General features: G+C 42.3%; 1 protein-coding gene across 1 annotated transcript in view; it reads right to left on the reverse strand.

The window, feature by feature from the left end:
- The window catches only part of SMARCA2 (SWI/SNF related, matrix associated, actin dependent regulator of chromatin, subfamily a, member 2), a 171,478-nt gene that overhangs the window by 58,952 nt on the left and 90,005 nt on the right, over positions 1-22,521 (reverse strand). The window contains exons 23-27 of the mRNA XM_056848132.1: positions 18,218-18,264; positions 17,275-17,441; positions 12,074-12,237; positions 9,908-10,135; positions 2,794-2,871 (exon numbers count right to left, since the gene is read on the reverse strand). Coding sequence (XP_056704110.1) covers positions 2,794-2,871; positions 9,908-10,135; positions 12,074-12,237; positions 17,275-17,441; positions 18,218-18,264 — 684 coding nt within the window. The remainder of the gene's footprint in view (positions 1-2,793; positions 2,872-9,907; positions 10,136-12,073; positions 12,238-17,274; positions 17,442-18,217; positions 18,265-22,521) is intronic.

Below are 22,521 nucleotides of genomic sequence, written 5' to 3' on the forward strand. Positions count from 1 at the left end.
GAGTACTTTGAATTCTCCAAACTCAGAAATGCAGGGGAAGTTCAGTAAGGGATATTAGTTCTGTGAGCAAGGTTCTAGTCTAGGAGCACCTTAAAGCCCAACAAGATTTCCAGGGTATAAGCTTTCGAGAGTTTAACCTCCCTTTGTCAGATATCTTCATCAATTATCTGGTGAAAGGAGCTTTGACTCTCAAAAGCGTATACCATGGAAATCCTGTTGCTCTTTAAGATGCTGGTGGACTTGAATCTTGCTCTTCTATTGCAGACATGGATACCCACCTGAAACTAGTTCTCTGTGAAGTAGCATTGAAATACTCTAGCCTGTCAACTTTTGTGAAATAAAAGACTGATGTTGCTATGATGTCACACAGCTACAGAATTTGACAATAAATTGATGCTACAACACTGTGCTTGTGAACAATCCATTTGTAGCTCTTGTGCACCCATGAAAGAGTAATCTGGATAACAACCTCCGTCACAGCTCTGAAAAGCCAACAAAGGTAAAGAATTTCAGCCCTGACTATGAAACTCTGCATACAATTATACCTTGTTTTCTACTATAGGCTGACCTGGAAACCAACTGAAAACTCATCTAGTTTTCAAATGAAATAACTGAAAACATGTATTTTTAAAATAACAGAGACAGGCTTACCCAAAGTGCGACCAAACAACTTTACTGCATAGATTACTGAATATATACATGAAGCATACACAGGATGTGATTCTTCCACTGGAAGTGTTTGACTTCCTCCTTGCAAGACATTTATTGAAAGACCCATGTGAAAATCTTTTTAATTATATACTTCAGAACAATAAATTACCAAACTCTCAAATTTGATCAACTAAACGTTAAAAACTTTCAGTAAATAATCAAATGGAGAGGGCAAGGAACTGTGTTCACTCCCACTCCAAAGCTATTTATACAAGACATTCTTTGGTCCTGCTCTCTCACACTATAAATTTAAATGTAACTTATGAGAATGACAAGTGATGCAAAATACCTTTCGATTCTAGAGGTCTATTATGGTTTTTGTGAACATCTAGTAACACATACTGTGAAGGGGAGTAAATTATTGCCCTCAAACCTCTGCTTCGTGTCTTCTATATCACTATTACACTGGTTTAACAGGAAGAGAAAGAAATGATTTTTGAGAGAAGTTGGAGACTCATTTCACTGAAGTGGTAAACTGAGGGGTGAACACTCCTGATGGTCTTTTGGGGAGCAAGAGAAAGACATGGAAACGGGCCTTAATCCCAATATGGCAACAGGGTGCAACTCCAGCAGGCATGCTAATAGACCAACAGTACTGTCAAAGAGCTCTTGAGATTCACGTTTAGAATTTACTGAAATATGAAAGAGGTTTTTCACATTAGCCTTCATTAGCACCGGCTCTTTGATTAGTCCATTAGTCCAAAAGAGTTTATATTATTCTTCGCCTGATGTATGTAATTCCAATCCTACCTGTCACGTTTGCTTCCTTTCTCAGAAAACTACCCTTTCTTAGCTCCTCCTAACAATTCATAACTAATGATACAAACCCCAAGTTTCAGATCTACAGTGCTATATATTCTTTGTTTTTGTTAAGAATTTTTTGAGTGCTTTTATTATTTATTATGCTGTTTGCTTTTTCATGCTCTTTAATGCTGAGCCACCATGGCAGTGCTTTCAAAGAGTGAAGAACTTAGTTGCTGCTGTTTCTTGCTTGTATTTTTTCCTTATCAAGCTCTGCAGTTGAGAACCAGCAGAGGGGAGAAGAGGCACAAAGAACAAATGAACAAGAGGAACCAGTTGGGCTACCAACAGAGCAGGTGCCACAGCAACCTCTTGTGGCGCATAGGAAAAAATACATTCCAAGACTTTCTGCCTGTCCAATGGACAAGAGTGCTTAATTTCATGCTACGCTGAAGGAAAGGCACAAAAGCCAAAACATGTGGTCCAAGCTATCTGATGTACATGGAGACACTGGGCAGGTACAAATCCATTTGTCTCCCTGCTCCTCAGGCAACGTAGAGGCTAAATTTGCCGAACAGGAATACTGTGATGTGCTCATTACTAGGTCAAGAACATATTTTCAACAGTGATAGTCTACTGCTTCCTTGAACAGATGCCCAATCTGAACCTGGCACTACTGTATGCCTCTAGCCCTCTTCACATGTTACAGTGAATGTGCATACATCTTGAATGTATCTGTGTACATCTGTTTGTAAGAAGGAGCCAATATCCATTCACTATACAAATGAAAGTGGGAATGAATGAATGGGGTTTTAAATCACACATTCAGCTGTACATGCACTGAATGTACGATGAGAATTATTCAACAAACATTTAAAGAAAATCAAGTGTACCCTGTACATGGATTGTACATGCATTCACTGTAATTTGTGAAAAGGGCTTCTGTCTCACTGAAAAACACAGATGGGTCATTCAGGGGCATAAAAAGTTGTCAGGAGCCATATTTGCCTTCTTGCATAGCCTCCCTTGAGCGCTTATAGATGATAGGAGTCACTGTAACCAATGCAATTTGTACAAGCTATATCATTTAGCAAAGGACTGTGTATGAGTTTTTTCTAATTTCAAATGCAACAGCATCCATACCATACACACCTATATTGTGATGGCAGTCCATGAACATAACTATGAAGAGAACAACCGACAATGGGTACACTGCTCTGGGACTCTGCTCTTGCATTTCTCATCTTCAGAACTTTGGGAAACCACCAAGGACTAGAGTAGATGGTGAGCTCTAACATTAATCAAAGGCATATCTAGAGACATGATCATATGTGTCATTACCATGAAAAGATCAAATTCCTCTTCCCGTCGAGCAATCATCTGATTTAGAGTCTCATCATCTGGCACTTCATCTTCTTCCTGCAGAAAAAGAAAATTACCCAGAATAAATATGTGTGTGTGTGTGTCTATACCTGGCCTCATGAGACAGGCATAGAAAAAAATGTAGGATACATGCTACTGGACAAACAGCAGAAACTTAATATAAACTACCGTAAAGCATATGCAAGGGACAAAAAGGAACACTGATTTGAGTATACTGTGAATTTTACTCCTAATGTACATTCTAAATAGCAAGATCATATCAAATAGTAATTTTCCTGAAATAAGGCAAATACAGGAGAGTGCTTACTGCTTAGGGAAGGAAAATAAGCAAGCACACATGAACCCAAAGGGGCTTTAGACTAGCGTGCATCAAACAGCCCCTCACACATACTATGCCACTTTGATAAGTGCTTTTGAAACTCGGGGTGTTTCAAAACCAATTTGTAGTTTGGTGTTCGAATCAACAATTCAAACAAAAAACTCCTCTATGAGCATGTCCTTTCTGTGAAAGCCTAAGCAGTTTTGAATCCTGCTCTTCAGTTGTAAATTGCTTAATGCAGCTTCAGTGGTGAATTTGGAGTAGTTTTTTATTTATTATATCTGTCAAGAATGCTTTGCATTCAGTATACATTTTTTTAAAACTCTTTAAAATATATTAAATATTATTAAAATATGTAGTTAATATGTACTTACAAAATAAAGAAATATAAAAATAGGACAACTATGTATTGAAACTTTGGAAATTGTAGGGGTATAATCCTCAAATATGTTATCCTGAAGTAATTCCATCAAATTCATTTCAGCAGTTTAGGGTATGAAGCTTAACTCTCTTTACTATGATATGATATGATATATGATATGATATGATATAAAGTTTATTGTCTGTGACCGAAGGCCATCACAATCAATCATACAAAACATTAAAATAACAAAAAATAACATTGAAATGACTTTAAAACAGTCTGACCCCCAAGAAGCTAGTATTTAAATATGTTAAGTTCCCTGATTAAAAACAGCTTTAGCTCAGATTTTCTTGGCTGCTAAAGCAAACAGTGACACTTCGTAGGAAACATCAGGATTGGCGTCTGATAAGAGAAAGAGCAGCTTCTCTGGAAAAAGATTTAGGCCCTTTAGAAACGCTCCGAGAAATTTAAGTGTGTAAAAAGGACAGAATAAGGTGTAATGAATTAGGTCCTCTGGAGCGGCTCCACAAATACATAGGCAAGAGGCCCATGGTGTTCGGGAGTAATGTCCAGCTATCCAAGCCGTTGGCATGGTTTGAAACCGGAGGGAGGTAAAAGCTATTCTGAGGTTATGGAAGGGGATACTGACACGGTGTGAAGCTCTGACATGATCCCTTTTAAACTGTTTAATCCATAGTGAGAATTTGGACTGGGAGATTGATTGCCTGTCTGATGCAGCATCACATTTGAACACCCAATCCCGAATGTTGGTACCTGCTATGGGGACAGCCTGTGTGTCATCTGATATGGAGTAGCAATGCAGGATGTTGTTATAGCAGGCTAGCTTGTAGGCATAATTTTGCATCATCAATTTAAAAACTGCCTGCGATGTAAGTTGGTGGTGTCAGTGCTTTGCTTTCTCCAAGATCTTAACAGGGCTAAGTGAACACGGGCCCTGATTGAGGGCAAACCGAGTTCTGCTTGCATCAGGGCTGCAGGGGTTTCTTCACTATTGAAACCTTTACAGCAAGAGGTTTGGGTGCTACGCAGCCTAACACTTAAAATCCTTCTCCTCTAATTACATAGAGAAAAGCAAAGAACATTAATTATCCTGGTTCCATTTCCATTTGGAGTTTATCAGAATTGGCCTTTCACTTGAATCTTCCTAAATAACAATTCTTTCCTATATTACAAAAATGAAGTGAGCTCCCCACCCTAACAACAATGCATCGGTGGTGAGCGTCCGTTGGGGGGACCAGTATCCAAACGGAATACCACCACTTAGACTGGTGGTTGCAGAAGGAAGCCCTAAGGATTTGACCACTGTCCTAGGGACCGAAAGGTGATGCTGGGCTGGGTGCAAATTTGGATTAAACCTGTTCAAGAACCACAACTGCAGCGTCCTCATATGCATCCGGGCAAGCGGGACCACTGCTGTGGTGGAGGTTATCAAGCCCAACACACTTTGGATGAATTTAACCTTCTGAAAATGCTTACGTTGTAAGGTGATAATAGCTGCTTTGATGGACCTGCACCTATCAGGAGGCAGGAATGCCCTAGCCCTAACTGAGTCAAGTATAGCTCCTACAAACTGGACCTTCTGTGAAGGTACCAGCTTAGTTTTTTCCCCCAATTGATTACTAGTCCTAAATCGAGGCAAGTAGCAACTACTACTTCAATTTGGCGTAATAGGGCATCTGGTGACTGAACTGCCAACAACCAGTCATCCAGGTACGGGAAGATGGTACAGCCCTTAGTACGAAGGTGAGATACCACTACTGCCATGCACTTGGTAAATACCCGAGAGGCAGTGGCCCAGCCAAAAGGCAGGACCGTGTATTGGAAAACCTGAACCCCTTGCCTAAAGCGCAGGAACTTTCTATGACCCTTATGAATTGAAATGTGGAAATATGCGTCCTTAAGATCAAGAACTGCCATCCAAGCACCAGGTGCAAGGAGCTCCATGACATACGGTAAAGAAACCATCCTGAACCGTTGAACGACAAAACATTTATTCAACTGTCTAAAACCCAAAATGGGCCTACGGCCTTCGTCTTTTTGTCCACCATGAACACCCTGGAAAAAAAACCGTGGTGTTGAACAACCTGGGGTACTCTCTCCACAGCCCCTTTATGTAAGAGCTCCTCCAACTGGGTGGAAAGTTCAGGAAAGGGGTTATCTCTAACTACTTGGGGGGGGGTGAACATACAGGCAAACATTTGAACTTTAATGCGTAACCATAACTGATGATGCTGAGAACCCAGGCGTCAGAACAAACAGATGCCTAGGCAGGGGCAAATTTAGCTAAATGTTCCCCAAACTGAAGTGACTCCCCTAACTGAGATAGGGATAGTCAAAAACGCAGGCCCTGCCCCTATCCCTCTTTAGACGGGTGAGGGGGTTGTTGGGGCCTCGGTCTATTGGGAGATTTAACTTTCTTAAAGGGTTGTTGGAAGGTGGACTGATATCCCAAGTGTCTGGGAGGATACTGCGGGCAATACTGGCATGTTGGCGGTAGAATGGGGTGGCAAAGCCATGCTGGCGTTGACCAAAGTGGTCCCTAGGATGAAGCTGAAGCTGCTGCTGCTGCGGGGGGAATATTCCCATGGACTTGGCAGTCTGCTTGTCCTTTTTGGTGTTCGTTAGGAACTCAGTGGTGTTGGTAGAAAAAAGAATATAACCCTCAAAGGGGAGGTCCTCCACCTGGGATCTGATGTCGATGGAGAGACCCGTGTTGCGGAGCCAGGAATGTCGCCTCAGGGTGACTGCAGTACCGATTCCCCTAGCTGAGGTTTCCGCTGCGTGCTTTTCGGCAGCAATCTCTTGTTTAGAGTCCTTCAGAGCTTCCATCTGGATCTGCTAAATTTGCTTAGCAGAATAGTCTGTGAAAGAATCCAATAGTGGGGCAATTTTCTCCCAGAGGTGTAGCTGATAACCAGCCATAATAACTTGGTAGTTGGCAATTCTGCAGTTTAAGGAAGAAGAGGTGTAGACCTTTCTGCCCAAGGTATCAATCCTGCGGCTCTGTCGGAGGGAGTGGAGTGGTGACCGAACTTCTGCTTAGCCTACATCTCTGAGGTGACTATGGAAGATTGAGGGGGGTGCAGGGCCAAGAAGTCAGCAGTCTCGTGTTTAATACAATACAGTCCCTCCAACTTCTTAGATGATGCTGGTGTTGAGGCAGGTTTCTTCCAGATAGGAAGAGCTAAATCAGCCAGTCCCTCCAACAAGGGGAAGGAAACAATGGTGAGTTTGGGTAAAGCCAATTCAGTATCTTGTACTGGGGCTTGTCATGGGACGTGGACACTTCCAACTCCAGAGCTTGGGCGATCCTAAGCATCTGCTCCACGTGAAGCTTGGAGTCTTCAGTAGGCAAAACCGAGCTCGGATCCACCACCTTATCATCTGGTGATGATTCCGACCGACTCTTGGAACTGTATACCGATGGATCCGGGTCGTCTCTTGCACAGAACCGAATGGAACCGAGGTGGAGAGGAGAGCCTGAGGCGCCTGATCCAGTAGATGCAAGGCGGAAGGCTGGGGTGTTTGCTGTGGCAAACATCTGCCTGCTGGATTGAGCTGGCGAGACTGGCAAAAATTGATCCAGTCTTGTAGTTGCTCTGTGGGCAGATAAGACAACGGGAACTTAGAGGGCTGCTGTCAGGGCGGAAAATCCTGAGTTTCGAACAGACCAGGGCTAAAGCTCTCCAGATGTGACTCCAGCTCTTCCTCAGAAAAAGGTGGCGGCGAAGCTGATCCCAATGACGAGATCCTAGTTGGGCTCTCAGGTTTCACGGAACTGACCGGTGGAACCGATGTCAGAACGGGAGGGTCAGTATGCTTAAGTTTCTGTTTGCACTTCTTAGAGGAGGAGCCCTCAGTGGGAAGCTTCGTCTCTGCATGGCGTTTATGGGCTGAAGAGTTCTTAGAAGTTGCAGAGCACTGTGACGCTCCCTTAGAAGGGGGTACTGCTCGGGCAGTATTCTGATCCGAGGTGCTTGGGCCCGTAATTGACGATGATGCTGGTCCCGCAGAGGAGACTGGGGTCAGAACGGAACTCGATGGTAAGTTCGAAGGGGGAGGCTTCTGGGGGAGAGAAGCGGATAGAGCCCTGTTCCATAGCTCAGCTTTCAAGCGAGCCTCTCTATGACCCCTGGCCTTATTGGTGAACTTTTGGCAAATCTTGCAGGCCGAGACGTTATGGGCCTCGCCCAGACATAAGATGCAGCTATCATGCTTGTCTTGTTGGGGCATCTTTGTGCTGCAGCCAGCGCGCGTTTTGAAAAGAGGCTTTGGCATGGAGATCTTTGCCCCAAAGTCCCAATAGAAATGCAAACGATTGAAGTTGGGCGAGTTAGACTACCCACACACTCACGTACTACAAAGAAAAAAAGAACAGCACTTGAAGACACATCTGATCACGGTGGCGACAAAAAAGGAACTGAGGGAAGTGGGAGGTGCCTCCCCGGAGCACGGGATGGTTGGGCGGGAAAAAGCGTCTCCGGCTCTTGGGGAGAGCGCCTCCTGGTGGCTAGAAGCTAGAAACGTCTGTCCGATGGTAGGCCTGCACGCAGGTGCAGTCTCAAATGTGGGGCTGCATGAAATCGAAGATGAACTCATTTTTACAGTCACTTTTTCAATGAAAACAAGAAGATTTGTGACATTTCAAAATCTGACATTGTTTGAACACTCTGTTGCAATGTCAAACTATTAACCCTTAAATACTGAAAGCCTGCAATTAGGTCTTGCATATTATTACCATATTTAGCAATGTGTATCAGCTGCGATAGATTTGAAATAGAATTTTAATCCACCGGAAATTCCTTCCTTAACAGGTAAAGACTTTTTAAACACAAGTTCAATTAGAAAAATCTAAATATGTATTAGATAATTTGGCTACCATATAAGAACATGCATCTCTATGGCATTCTAATCTATTGAGCAAATTTGTTATATCTGATATTCAGAACATTTATCTGAAGTTAAAAACTATAAAATAGCCCACTCTGTTTTAATGACACCATTGGCCTTCCTTTGCATTACAGCCACTACACCATTGACAGCAGCATATTTGAAGATGCAACTACTGAACAACTAATATCTTTGCCCTTTATGAACTTTATTAGACACAAGATAACCACATCTGCATGATAATGAAAATGAAGGTGCTGAAGAGGTGGAATTTACCCCACGTACACTCCTGATCCCTCAAGCTGTGGAAGGTATACGTTTCTTAGGAAACTGAAAAAGATATTCCTGCAATTTATACACAAGGCCATTATCCACAGTCAACTGCTATATGACACAAATAACCCTACACACTACTTAAAGAACAGCCACTGACTAAACAGATTTTGTAAAAAATAAGCAGTAGTCAAGGTGCTCAACACAATGCCTAATTCTGCTATGTATAAAAGTCAGGTTGCCCATTTCAGATTTTGAATTTAATGTGGGTTCTTTGTTGTTGTTTTTTAAAGACTAGGCCTGTATCCAGCAACACAGTTGAGAAAACTTAAGGAGCCCTTAAGTTTTCTTAAAAGGAAGCAATAGTTTCCACCGGTTCCCACTTCTCACTGCAGTTCATGGAGCCCCTCATAACATTTTTAGTGGGGGTCAGAGGATCCTCAGGAACAGTATACTGTTGAGTTTTCTTAATGTGATTGGATACAGGCCACTGACTCTAAAGATGAAACATTTACTTTTTGAGCAATTTGGCAGCAGGGACAAGCTCCAAGTTACAAAATTTAATTTTATACTGAAAAATAAAATATGACAAGCCACTAGGAAGCTACGTGCTGATTTCAGTCCTAAAATGCAGATCTGAAAAGAAGTAGATCTTCATTACCTCCCATTTTTTTTGCTAGAATGAAATGTTTATATTTGCTGACACCTTTGAATTAATGAAACTTACCAGGGTTGTACACAAGCTAGACTTCTCTGGTAGTTCAAAGGAAGCACGCAAAGCACTACTGGGGGAAAATTCATCTTTCTAAAAATCTTACTTTTCATTAAAAATGTAATTGCTGAGAACTATGAAGACAAACTTAAACACTTGGCACAATACCCACCAAGAGTTTAGAAACCAAAGATTTATGATTTACAGTTGGTTCTGGCATGGCTTCAGTGCCTTGCATTGCTTGTTGCTTCTCCTACCAGAACACTTATACAATACAGTTTTTAAAATTCCAAATAAATTATGCACAACAGAGCTAATACAAATTTGCTGTATTTTTATAATTCATATAGGTCACAGAATGTGGTTTACCTGGACACATAATTTCAGCATGGCATATACACAGCCTCGAACATAATGAACTTCAGGATAATGGGGGTGAGGGCAAAAGTGAATGCATTTCTATTTTAAGTACATCAGCACGCCTGCAGAATACCTCATTTTCTTCTTCATGCTCCAATATGGCCTGAAGAAAAGCCCTCCGTTCATGGCTCGAAGATTTTTGGTCAAACATGCCAGCTTGAATAACTTTCTGATCCACATTCAATTTATATTTGGCAGCTGCAAGAATTTTCTCTTCCACACTGTTCACTGTGCATAGTCGTAGGACTCGAACTTCATTCTGCTGTCCAATTCGATGAGCTCGGTCTTGTGCCTGCAAATCCTGTTAAATATATATTACATACACTGTTTTGGTCTCCTAAAGTTATAGATTGGCTGGCAAGAAAAACATTACCATAAACATTTTACAAACATAAAATATAAAACAAGGCATACCATAATTATAAATGTAAAAAAAGCTTAAATGGTAAATTAAATGTTACATTCTCAATGTGCAAGATAAAGTGAAATATAAAGTGAAAGCCTTTGACAATATTTTAAAGTGATATATTATTTGTTATATAATGTACTGAATGTATTTAATTTAATTAGTGTGTTTATTTATAGGCATATTTGTGGATTTAAAGGTAGACTTAAATTCAGCGGCTTTAGATACCAACATATATCTTCTCACAGTACAAGTTGAAATAAGTCATAAGTCAGCTGTGACTTGACGGCAAAACAAACAAACAAACAAAAAACTATTAACAGGGGCAAGTTTTGTTTTTAGTAACATTTGTTTTTAAATAATTACATGTTCCAAGAGTAAATGTAAGGTATCATATTACTGACAGACTACTTATGTATAGGAAAATAGTTTTAAAGTTTTTTTTAACAAAACCTCAGACAAAACCTTTAAACCTCTTTTCTATAAATATGCTTACAATGCAACTGTAAGATGAGTTGCACCCTTCTAAACCCATTGACTTCAATGTACTTAGAAGGTTGCAGCTCTGCTTAGGATTGCATTGCCAGTAGTATATAAAATAGGGGAAGCATTTTGTCTGGTAGGTCCTGTGGATCACAGATTCACTGAATAGTCCTTTTATAGCATGCACTTCAAGAGAAACAACAAAGAAAAGTTACATGTCAGCGCTTATAGTCAGCAAATGCTGTCCAGCATTTTCTAGAAATAAACAAATTGCTATTTGGCAATGTGAAGAAAAAGTAGGATATAATTATTTTTAAAAATAAAAGTGCAATGCAGTGTGCATGGTTCATTTTTATGTTTCTGAAAAAAACAGCACAGAAATTGCCTGGGCTACCTTCCTGGATTTCAATCTGTTGACTAACTCAATATTTCTCCCCAAACTACCTTATAATTCACGTGGCTAATTGTGTATGACAATCATTCACCTAATTTAGCCATGTAGGAGCCCCGTGGCACAGAGTGGTATGCTGCAGTACTTCAGTCGAAGCTCTGCTCATTACCTGAGTTAGATCCAGATGGAAGTTGGTTTCAGAGAGCCAGCTTAAGGTTGACTCAGCCTTCCATCCTTCCAAGGTTGGTAAAATGAGCACCCAGCTTGCTGGGGGTAAAGTGTAGATGACTGGGGGAAACAATGGCAAACCACCCCGTAAACATAGTCTGCCTTGTAAAAGTTGTGATTTGATGTCACCCCATGGGTCAGTAATGATGCTTGCAGAGGGACTACCTTTACCTAATTTAGCCATATAGGCACTTCTTATCCAGAGGTTGGCAGCTGCAGCAATGAATTTGGAGCCAAAGATTCCAAAGAGCTCTGACACAGAAGAAACCACAGCTACAGAAGGTTAGACACATGAAAATAGTGTCTGCATTCAGATGTGGTATTATATTATCATTTGTAATGAGAACAAGTCTTGGAAGTCCTCAGTTGTTCACCCTTCCCTTATGCTCCCTCTGCATGCATGGCTTGGGAACTGAAGATTCCTGATTTGCATTGACTGTTGTTCCACATAGCCTAAAAACCATGTTTAGAAATCTGGTTTGAAGGCAACGAACAAACAATACTTTGTACAACAAAGTGCAATGAGGAAATCTTCAGTTTTTGAGTCACATGTGAGGTGAGGGCACAACCCTGAAGATGTTCAAGGCTTGTTCTGAATGCAGCCTCTGCATTTTTACTGTAACCAGTTTAAAAACGAACAAAAGAACAAGTATTCATAACTGTTTCAATACGCAAGAAGAAAAATATCCCTCACTTAACAAGGGAACAATAAATAATGGGAAGAAAATAACCTGGTGAGGATTCCAGTCACTGTCAAAAATAACGACAGTATCTGCTGCTTGAAGGTTCAAGCCCAGACCTCCAGCCCTTGTGCTCAGCAGAAAGATGAAGTATTGGGAATTGGGCTCATTGAACTTCTTCAGCAGAGCTGCTCGATCCTCAGATTTTGTTGTCCCTGAAAAGAGAAGGTTAGGTTAGTAGGAATAAGGCAAGGGATCTTAATATTATCCTGGGTATAGAGAAATGGTGATGCTGGGGAGGGGGTTAGCTGTGGGTCATACTGTCGGATTAACCAATTTTGTAGGCCTCTCCTATATAACCTAAATAGTTCCATGACTGCCTTCATAGAAGCCATAAGGCCTAGTAGGCATTGAATGGCTCTAGCCAACTCCCATCTATTACCCTTGAAGACTAACACAGCGCTCCTTAAAACCGCTGCTTGGTCCTCTGGAAAGCCCTTCCTTGCACTAAATCCTGAATGGCACCTACAAAATGGACCCTCTGTGAATGGATAAATTTAAGATATTTCCCAATTTACAAGTAGGCCAAGACTCGAGCAGGTATTTGTAATCCAAGCTACTTGAGTCTGGAGAGTGTCCCTAGCCTCGGCAACTATTAGCCAGTCATCTAGATAGGGAAAAATGCAGCATTCTTGGGCCCTAAGGTAGGCTACAACTATCGCCATACATTTTGTGAATACCCTTGGTGCTGTGGCTAGCCCAAAGGGTAGGCAAAGAGCAAGAGCTAAAGGGCTGTTGCCCTGGGGCTCTTAGCCTGGAGACCATATAAGTAGTTAAGAGTCCTTTACATTGGGGGGGGGGTTATTACCCTTTTTGCCTTCAGTAGACAGTGTTTAGGTGTGTTAGTTTTAGGTTAGATCAACACACCAAGGTTTTTCTAGAGTGAAAGAAATTACTATGAGGGTGACGATGGATGCTCCTAGACCATTCCCAGTCACATGCAGGGAGTGTGCCATGTTTGTTTTCCTCCCAGAGGACAAGATGAACTTCACCTGTCAGAAGTGTAAGTTGATAGGGTTCTTAGAGGACAAGGTTCGAAGCCTTGAGGAAAGGATTGCTACTCTCCATGACACCAAGGAAGGGGAGGATTTTATTAATAGAATTCTCAAGGCCCTACATAGGGAATGGGAGATGATTCAAAGGGACAACAGTGTGGTTGCTTGCCCTAATGAGACTCCTCAGAGCACCACAGCACATCCCCATAGTCATGCGAGATGGCACTCAGTGACATTAGAAACCAGGAATAGATTCCAGGCCCTTATGGTGGTGGAAGAGCCAGAAACACTGCCAGTAGAAGAAACACAAACACAAGGAAGACAGTGGGGGGGGGGACAGGGGGAACAGGGGGACACAAAGAGATGGCACTAGGAGGAAAAGGAAAGTGTTGGTTGTAGGTGACTCTCTGCTGAGGGGTATGGAACATCATGGGTCCAGGCCTGACCCCATAACCCGAGAGGTGTGTTGCTTGCCAGGGGCAAAAATTAAAGATATTGTAGACCAGATAATAGAACTGATCAAACCTAAAGATCATTACCCATTTGTGGGAATCAACGATACGGCCATGAACACAGAAAACATTAAAGCTGATTATGAAGCTCTCGGGAGGAAGCTAAGGGGAATGGGGGCACAGATGGTGTTCTCTTCAATCCTTCCTGTCAGAGGAAGGGGAATGTGACCGGAACAAAAGATAATGGAGGTGAACCACTGGCTGCGTTGGTGGTGCTGGCAGGAGCGATTTGGATTCTGGGACCACGGGCTGGATTTTCTGGATGATGACCTACTAGCACATGATGGAATTCACCTTTCAAGGTTTGGGAATAATGTTTTAGGAAGAAACCTGGAATGATTCATCAGGAGGGCGTTAAACTAATACCACAAGGGGAAGGAGACGACCAACGTAGGGATTTAAATGAAAGAGATCAAATATCAGAGGCCCACTTGGGAGGGATGCGTCTAAAGGAGACAAAGGTGCAGGGCTTCAGATGTCTATGTACCAATGCCCAAAGCTTGGGCAATAAGAAAGAAGAGTTTGAGGTTCTAATGCAGTCAGAGGGATATGATTTAGTAGGCATTACAGAGACTTGGTGGGACGATTTCCATGACTGGAATGTAGTAATGGATGGATATGAGTTGTTCAAGAGAAACAAAAAGGGCCAAAGAGGTGACAGAGTGGCACTGTATGTGAGGAGAGGGTTTGCTTGTCCAGAAATACTAGAGGAGGAGGGTGACAGTCCAGTGGAAAGTATCTGAGTGAGGATAAGGGAAGGAAGGATTGTGGTTGGAGTGTGCTACAGACCTCCTAATCAGGGTGAGGTGGTGGATGCTGCCCTCCTTGAGCAGCTTGACAGGGTATCCACACAACAAAACCTGGTAGGTATGGGGGACTTCAACTTCCCTTGAGCGTACTGGGAGACAAACTCTGCAAAGCGACCACAATCACGCAAGTTCCTCACCTGCCTGGCCAACAATTTTCTTCATCAAATGGAAGTGGTAGCTACGAGGGGCTTGGCCATACTCGACTTAATATTGACCAACGGGCAAGAGATGGTAGATGAGGTCAAGGTGATGGGGACCTTAGGGGGAAGTGACCATGTCCTCCTAGAATTCCGTTTGCTGTGGGGGACCAAGGAAGTTCGTACCCAAACATGTCTGTTCGATTTTGGTAGGGCAGTTTTTAATAAACTCAGAGGCCTGATGAGAATCATTCCATGGGCAAGACTGCTGGAAGGGAATGGGGCATGTGAAGGGTGGGCTCTCCTAAAACACGAGCTCTTGCAAGCTCAAGCCCTCACTATTCCAACAAGGAAACATGGTAGAGGATCCAAGAAGCCAATGTGGATGGACAAAGAACTCCATGATGAGCTAAATTTGAAAAATAAACAAATAAATATGGGAGAAAAAGGAAATGTTCAAGAAATGGAGGCAACGCCATACCTCTAAAGAAGAGTATCTGCGGGTTGCTAGGCACTGTAAGTCAGCCATCAGAGAGGCCAAAGCTCACAGTGAACTGATGCTGGCCAGGGAAGCTCGCTATAACAAGAAATGTTTCTTCAGATATGTGAGGAGCAAACGCTAGGGAAAAGAGGCCATAGGCCCACTGTTGGGTGAAAATGGAGAAACTCTGACAGAAGACAGAAAGGAGAAAGGCTCAATGCCTATTTTGCCTCAGTTTTCTCCCTGAAAAAGAGGAGGGGCTCATCTAGAGATGACGGTAGGCAAGCCACAGCATCTGGGCTGCTAGTTGACATGAAAAGCGAGGTAGTCGAGAAGCACCTGGCTGCACTGGATGAGTACAAATCCCCTGGGCCAGATGGTGTGAACCTGAGAGTGCTCAAAGAACTTTGTAGAGCTTGCAGAGCTTCTTTCGATCATCTTCCAGACCTCCAAGAGGACGGGAGATGTGCCACAAGATTGGAAAAGGGCAAACATTATCCCAATTTTCAAAAAAGGGAGGAAGGATGACCCAGGAAACCACAGGCCAGTCAGTTTGACCTCTATTCCAGGGAAGATACTGGAGCAAATATTAAAGAGATCAATAGGCAAGCATCTGAAGGGCAACTTGGTGATCTGGGGAAGTCAGCATGGATTTGTCCCCAACAGGTTCTGCCAGACCAACCTTGTTTCCTTCTGTTAAGTAACTAATCTTAAGAGACATAAACATGGATGGACTTCGTCAAGTGATTTTTAAAAATACATTTAAATATCACATTTCTGTAAGAGCACATTACAGATGGACAGATCCAAAGCACTGCAAGTTGAAATATATGCATGAAACAGGTCTTTCATGTGGGTTTTTAAAAATGTAATCTTACAGGGACTGACTGACAATAAAAAAATCACCTTTCCACTGAAACTCTGCATTTGCTATCCTTCCTTCTGTGGTCCTTTGTTTCCTTTCACAAAGTAAGGATCACTTCCACGGAAGAAAAATAACCTCCCCCACACTGCCGCTACAATCTTTGAAAATAGCTCACATTAAAAACAAAAATGTGTGTGTGTGATTGCATGTGATAATCTATCATCCAATTGTTATGAGATATGTATCTTCACACTGTGTATCCACTGTAAGAATACCTTAATTATTAGTTAGTATTACTACTATTTAAGAAGTTGCTAGAGGAGGAGACAGCGAGAGGCTGTGGCATGTGAGTCCAAGGGCTACGCTACATTATATGTTTATGAGGTTTTCTCTGGGTTCACCACTTTGATAAGTCACACATCAGCTCCAAGAATATAGCTTTAAAAGTCACAGTAGCTGATTTTGCTGATGAGGGATGGCACAGGTGAAGGAGGAGGCTCTCCCCTCAACCTTTTTCCTGATCCAAAAGAACCCGCAATGGGAAGATATTCGCATAAATTTGGAGCTGCATGTGGAGTAGTCCAAGCAGTCATAGGCACCTCCACCTTGGGAGAGCTGTTTTTGTGTTCTCTGCGTTTAGATTTGTCTTTATGCTTCTTAGGAGCCGGCACCGACTCCAATGTCTGCCTGTCCTCCTTACGTTTCAGGGCCGATTTAGCGGGGCCCCGTCCTATTTCCTCAATTCCAAAGTAGGCACTGAGCTTGGAACCATCTTCAAGGAAAACAATGATCTAATCGAGGCTGTCTCAATATCGGTTTGGGTGGTCAGAACCACCGGAACCAGATGTATGGAGGATGGTCTGGAGGAAATCTGAGTCCCCATGGGGAGAGGCGACCATCACGCTCTTCCAGAGGGCCACTATTAGTCTAGCCGCTCTGTCAGCCCTCGCTTTTGGGGTAAATTTCATGCACACACAACAAGCTTGAACACTGTGTGTCTCCCCCAGGCAGAGGAGGCACAGTTGGTGCTCATCGGTCTGAGTCATTTAGTTGGGCACCTCTCACATTTCTTAAAAAGAGCTTTAGATGCCATCTTCATGAGGCGGATCGAGCTCTTGGGGGGAAAAAAGTTCGACACAAACTCGTCCACAGAAATGTCTTCCCTGGGGTTTGTTTCCAAAGGTGATTGGCTGGGACAGCTCACCTCCATATCCCTTGCAATGATCTGATTGGAAGGGAGAAATGCCAATTTTTGTGCATATTTTCAGCTCAGGGATTTTGAGAGCACACCCTCCTATTGCTGCACTAAATCAGAAAAACAATAACCAGCTGATGACAGCAAGCTTTAGCAACTATAGTATATTTGCTGAGTTTGCTTCATCTTGGACATTACCATCAAGCCGCAGGTAAGCAAAGTTTCTAAAAGCAAAATAGTCTTCCATAATGGTCATGAGTGAGGTCATTTGACAAAAGAGCAGCACACGATGGTTAGTGGCTCGCAGCTTTGGTAGAATTCGATCAAGTAGCTCAAACTTCCCTGATGCTCGGTAAAGCTCAGCTCTGTGAAGACAAAAAAAGCAGTCTGCTCAACAATTCTGCTAAAAGAAATACTTATGCACGGGTCTAGTAATGTTGGCGAGTTATGATTTATGAACATTCCTATACACATATCACTGCTTTTCTGTATGCTGTTAAACTTTGTAGTTTGGAATGGTATAGGGATAGCCAATAACTAGTTTTCTTCTGAGACATTAGGACATGCAGTGACAATATCCCAAAACCATACCCAAAAGCATGAAAGAATTTAGACCTAAAGCCAAAGATCACTAGAACTTCCGGCAACAAAAGTATGCACAAGAACTGGCTAAAGAAAGGAACTGAGAAGTCCTTCCTGCTGTAGCCCCGAGAGAGCATTTTTTAAAGAATGTGCCTTCTAGTGGACAGAGAATAGACCATCCAGAGTCTCGTCACACGTAAGGAGAGTAGAAATTGCTTCATTACTTACTGACCTATCAAAGGTTCAGACTACTGCTTCTATGACAGCTACAATTAAACTAGGTTTTCTGAATATGTAGAAGAACCATAGTAATATCCACTTTAAGCTCACTGGGGCCATTTCTCAACTGCATAGGTAATTCTGAAACTGTAGGAGCCTTTATATAAGCTGGACTGTAACCAGCCATACTTAAGCCCCACTGATTTCACAGCACCTCATTAAAAGCAGGAGAACTTTAAACTTTTTCAACCTTACTTAGAATTCTAAACACTCTTTTGAAAATAGTTAAAATTCATTAACGAATCAAAAACAAAATATTGGATGCATACATAAAACGTACCCATTGATGACACCATTTGAATAGCCCAAATGTTCTGCAAAGGATTCCTGTAAAAAAATTGAATTATTTAACTATAAAAAATAAAACTAAAAGGCATCCAAGGGTACTCTTAAAACTCAAACCTTAAATCAAGTTTTCTAGTACAACTGTTATTTAAAATTTTATTGTGGATTTTAAGAGCTATATTTTTCCTGTGTGTGCATGGACCATATTTCAATAATCATAACTTTTATGTGAAATACTTGGCCTATTTTCAAATTACTGGATAGATTAGTAAAGATAGTACCCACTAAAAGGCACTATGAAGAAGATGATGAAAGGATCCACTAAAAGGCACTATGTAATTTATTGTTTTATTTTAAATAACAATTCTAATCTAATGCTTATAACTAACTCTTATCTACTAATCAGCTGTTGATGTTCATAAAGTATTAGTTAGTTAGTGGAGAACCACCATGGTGTAGTGGTTAAGAGTGGTGGTTTGGAGCGGCGGACTCTGATCTGGAGAACTGGGCTTGATTCCCCACTCCTACACTTGAAGCCAACTGGGTAACCTTGGGCAAGTTACACTCTCTCAACCTCACCTACCTAACAGGGTGTCTGTTGTGGGGAGGGGAAGGGAAGGTGAATGTAAGCCAGTTTGATTCTTCCTTAAGTGGGAGATAAAGTTGGCATATAAAACTCTTCTATTATTTTAATAGTTAATTTTTTTAATGTGTGAACACTTCCACAATGTACCAATAAATATAAGTAGAAAAGAAAAGCTCATTAATGGAACAGGATTCTCTTGAATTGAAATATTTCTTTAATATTTATAAAAATGAGCAAAAACTAGAACTCTGGCCACCAGAAAGGGCAAAACATTCATACTGTAAAAGGTAGAGATTTAAAAAGTATGAATCCTAGTATTGGTCAAAATGGGGAACATGAGGCTATGCTAATGCCCAAAAGTTCAATTACATACTCATTCCTATTTCAGTATCCTCAAAAATAAAATGCGCTGGGTTTATACTCTTCTGTGATATCAATACACACTGAAACTTCATTGAGATCCAATTTGGATCTCACTGCAAGATGGTAGGGGAAAATATCTTATTCAGATGAAAGTAATACTGCTGGATAAAAACACCTGGAAGAAGCTAAGAAAAGAATTTTGGATAATTAAAATCTTACTTAGACACAAGTCTATGACTCTAACCTTGTAGATAAGGGTAGCTGCAGTGCTCATTAATTGGCTACTATAAAAAAATAAGGATCCACAGCTTGACAAGGCAAGATCACCATGTTGCAATGACCACCAAGTTCAATCTCATTTCTACATCTGCATTCAAATGACCAAATATATTTGCCTACAAACTAAACCAGAATTATAAACCAGGATTAACTGCAGTGTACCATTTCAATTTGCATACAAAAAATAAGCTGCAATTTATTAAATTACTTAATTTGGATGTCATAACAAATTGCAGTTTGTTACAAATTTGCAAATTTTGCACAAATGGTTTGCTCATGACATCATCTATAGACCTCATCGCATGATTGCCAAAATGAATTTAGCAAAGCCCACAGATGAGAGATTATCATAGTCCCACCCACTCTGTGCCATATATCAGCTTTCTAACATAGTAATATTCTAGACATTTGGTAATGGTTGGTTTAGTGAGGGACAGCAGGCAATGAAAAGACCAGGGAGATGGCTAGAGAGACAGTGGAGGAAGACTCACAATAAATCCAAAAAGACATAGATGAAAGCTCAATTTAAAACATGCTATGGGGCAATGATGGCAGCAAAGAAACAACACTTTTTCGTCCCCATTGCATTTGCACAGTGTAATTTGCTGAACACTTTGCAGATTAAATCATAAGAAATGTAAGAAAAGCCCTGCTGGATCAGACCAAGGCCCATCAAGTCCAGCAGGCTGTTCACACAGTGGCCAACCGGGTGCCTCTGGGAAGCCCACAAACAAGACAACTGCAGCAGCACCATCCTGTCTGTGTTCCACAACACCTAATATAATAGGCAAGCTTCTCTGGTACTGGAGAGAATAGGTATGCATCATGACTAGTATTCATTTTGACTAGTAGTCATGGATAGCCCTATCCTCCATGAACATGCCCACTCCCCTCTTAAAGCCTTCCAAGTTGGCAGCAATCACCACAACCTGGGGCAGGGAGTTCCACAATTTAACTATGCATTGTGTGAAGAAATACTTCCTTTTATCTGTTTTGAATCTCTCGCTCTCCAGCTTCAGCAGATGACTCCGCGTTACAGTATTATGAGAGAGGCAGAAAAGCTTCTACCTATCCACTCTCTCCATACCATGAATAATTTTATAGACCTCTATCATGTCTCCCCTTAACTGCCTTCTTTCCAAGCTAAACAGCCCTAAGTGTATTATCCACTCCTCATTGGGCAGTTGCTGTAGCCCTGTGAGTGCAGAGCTGTGTCTTGTGGCTATGGAGGGACAATCTCTCACATTGGTACCAACTTGAACTCCATGTTAGCAGTGACAGGGTCAGATAGTGCCAAGGTGCTAACTTGTACAATGTGTGTGTAAAGTGCTGTCAAGTCGCAGCCGACTTATGGCAACCCCTTTTGGGGTTTTCATGGCAAGAGACTAACAGAGGTGGTTTGCCAGTGCCTTCCTCTGCACAGCAACCCTGGTATTCCTTGGTGGTCTCCCATCCAAATACTAACCAGGGCTGACCCTGCTTAGCTTCTGAGATCTGACGAGATCAGGCTAGCCTGGGCCATCCAGGTCAGGGCAAAAACTAGAACTTGTACAGACACTGGGATAATTTTCAGTTTATTCAGTCTGAGGATGTGGACAGGATCCTTGGAGGTTTGAGGCCTACCCCAGCTATTTGTATGACCCTTGCCCTTCGGGCCACTTACAGTGAGGGAAAAAAGTATTTGATCCCCTGCTGAATTTGCCCGTTTGCCCTCTGACGAAGAAATGACCAGCCCATAATTTTAATGGTAGGTTTATTGTAGCTGTGAGAGACAGAATAACAACAGGAAAACCCCCAGAAACCCAGAAGACAAAAGTCAGAGATTGATGTGCATTATAATGAGTGAAATAAGTATTTGATCCCTTTGCAAAAGATGACTTAGTACTTGGTGGCAAAACCCTTGTTGGCAATTACAGAGGTCAGACGTTTCTTGTAGGTGGCCACCAGGTTTGCACACATCTCAGGAGGTATTTTGTCCCACTCCTCTTTGCAGATCCTCTCCAAGTCAGTAAGATTTCGAGGCTGATGTGTAGCTACTCGAACCTTCAGCTCCCTCCACAGATTTTCAATGGGATTAAGGTCTGGAGACTGGCTAGGCCACTTCAGGACCTTAATGTGCTTCTTCTTGAGCCACTCCTTTGTTGCCTTGGCCGTGTGTTTTGGGTCATTGTCATGCTGGAATACCCATCCTCGACCCATTTTCAATGCCCTGGCTGAGGGAAGGAGGTGCTCACCCAAGATTTGCCGATACATGGTCCCGTCCATCCTCCCTTTGATGGGGTGAAGGTGTCCTGTCCTCTTAGCAGAAAAACACCCCCAAAGCATAATATGTCCCCCTCCATGTTTGACGGTGGGGATGGTGTTCTTGGGGTCGTAGGCAGCATTCCTCCTCCTCCAAACACGGCAAGTTGAGTTGATGCCAAAGAGCTCGATTTTGGTCTCACCTGACCACAACACTTTCACCCAGTTGTCCTCTGGGTCATTCAGATGTGCATTGGCAAACTGCAGACGGGCCTGTACATGTGCTGTCTTGAGCAAGGGGACCTTGAGGGCTCTGCAAGATCTCAGTCCTTCACGGCGTGGTGTTACCAACTGTTTTCATGGTGACTATGGTCCCAGCTGCCCTGAGATCATTGACAAGTCCCCTCCGTGTAGTTCTGGGCTGCTTCATCACCGTTCTCATGATCATTGCAACTCCACGAAATGAGATGTTGCATGGAGCCCCAGACCGAGGGAGGTTGACAGTTAGGGTTAGGGTTGTCACCTTCTCACCAAGCTGCTTGGCAATAGTCTTGTAGCCCAGTCCAGCCTTGTGAAGGTCTACAATCTTGTCCCTGACATCCTTGGACAGCTCTTTGGTTTTGGTCATGGTGGCAAGTTTAGAATCTGATGGATTGCTTCTGTTGACAGCAGAACTCTAACCCTAACCTGGCTGGTTGATAGGGGATCAAATACTTATTTCACTCATTATAATACACATCAATCTCTGACTTTTGTCTTCTGGGTTTCTGGGAGTTTTCCTGTTGTTATTCTGTCTCTCACAGCTACAATAAACCTACCATTAAAATTAT

This window comes from Euleptes europaea, chromosome 4 (genome assembly GCF_029931775.1).
Source record: "Euleptes europaea isolate rEulEur1 chromosome 4, rEulEur1.hap1, whole genome shotgun sequence".
NCBI classification, from domain to species: Eukaryota; Metazoa; Chordata; class Lepidosauria; order Squamata; family Sphaerodactylidae; genus Euleptes; species Euleptes europaea.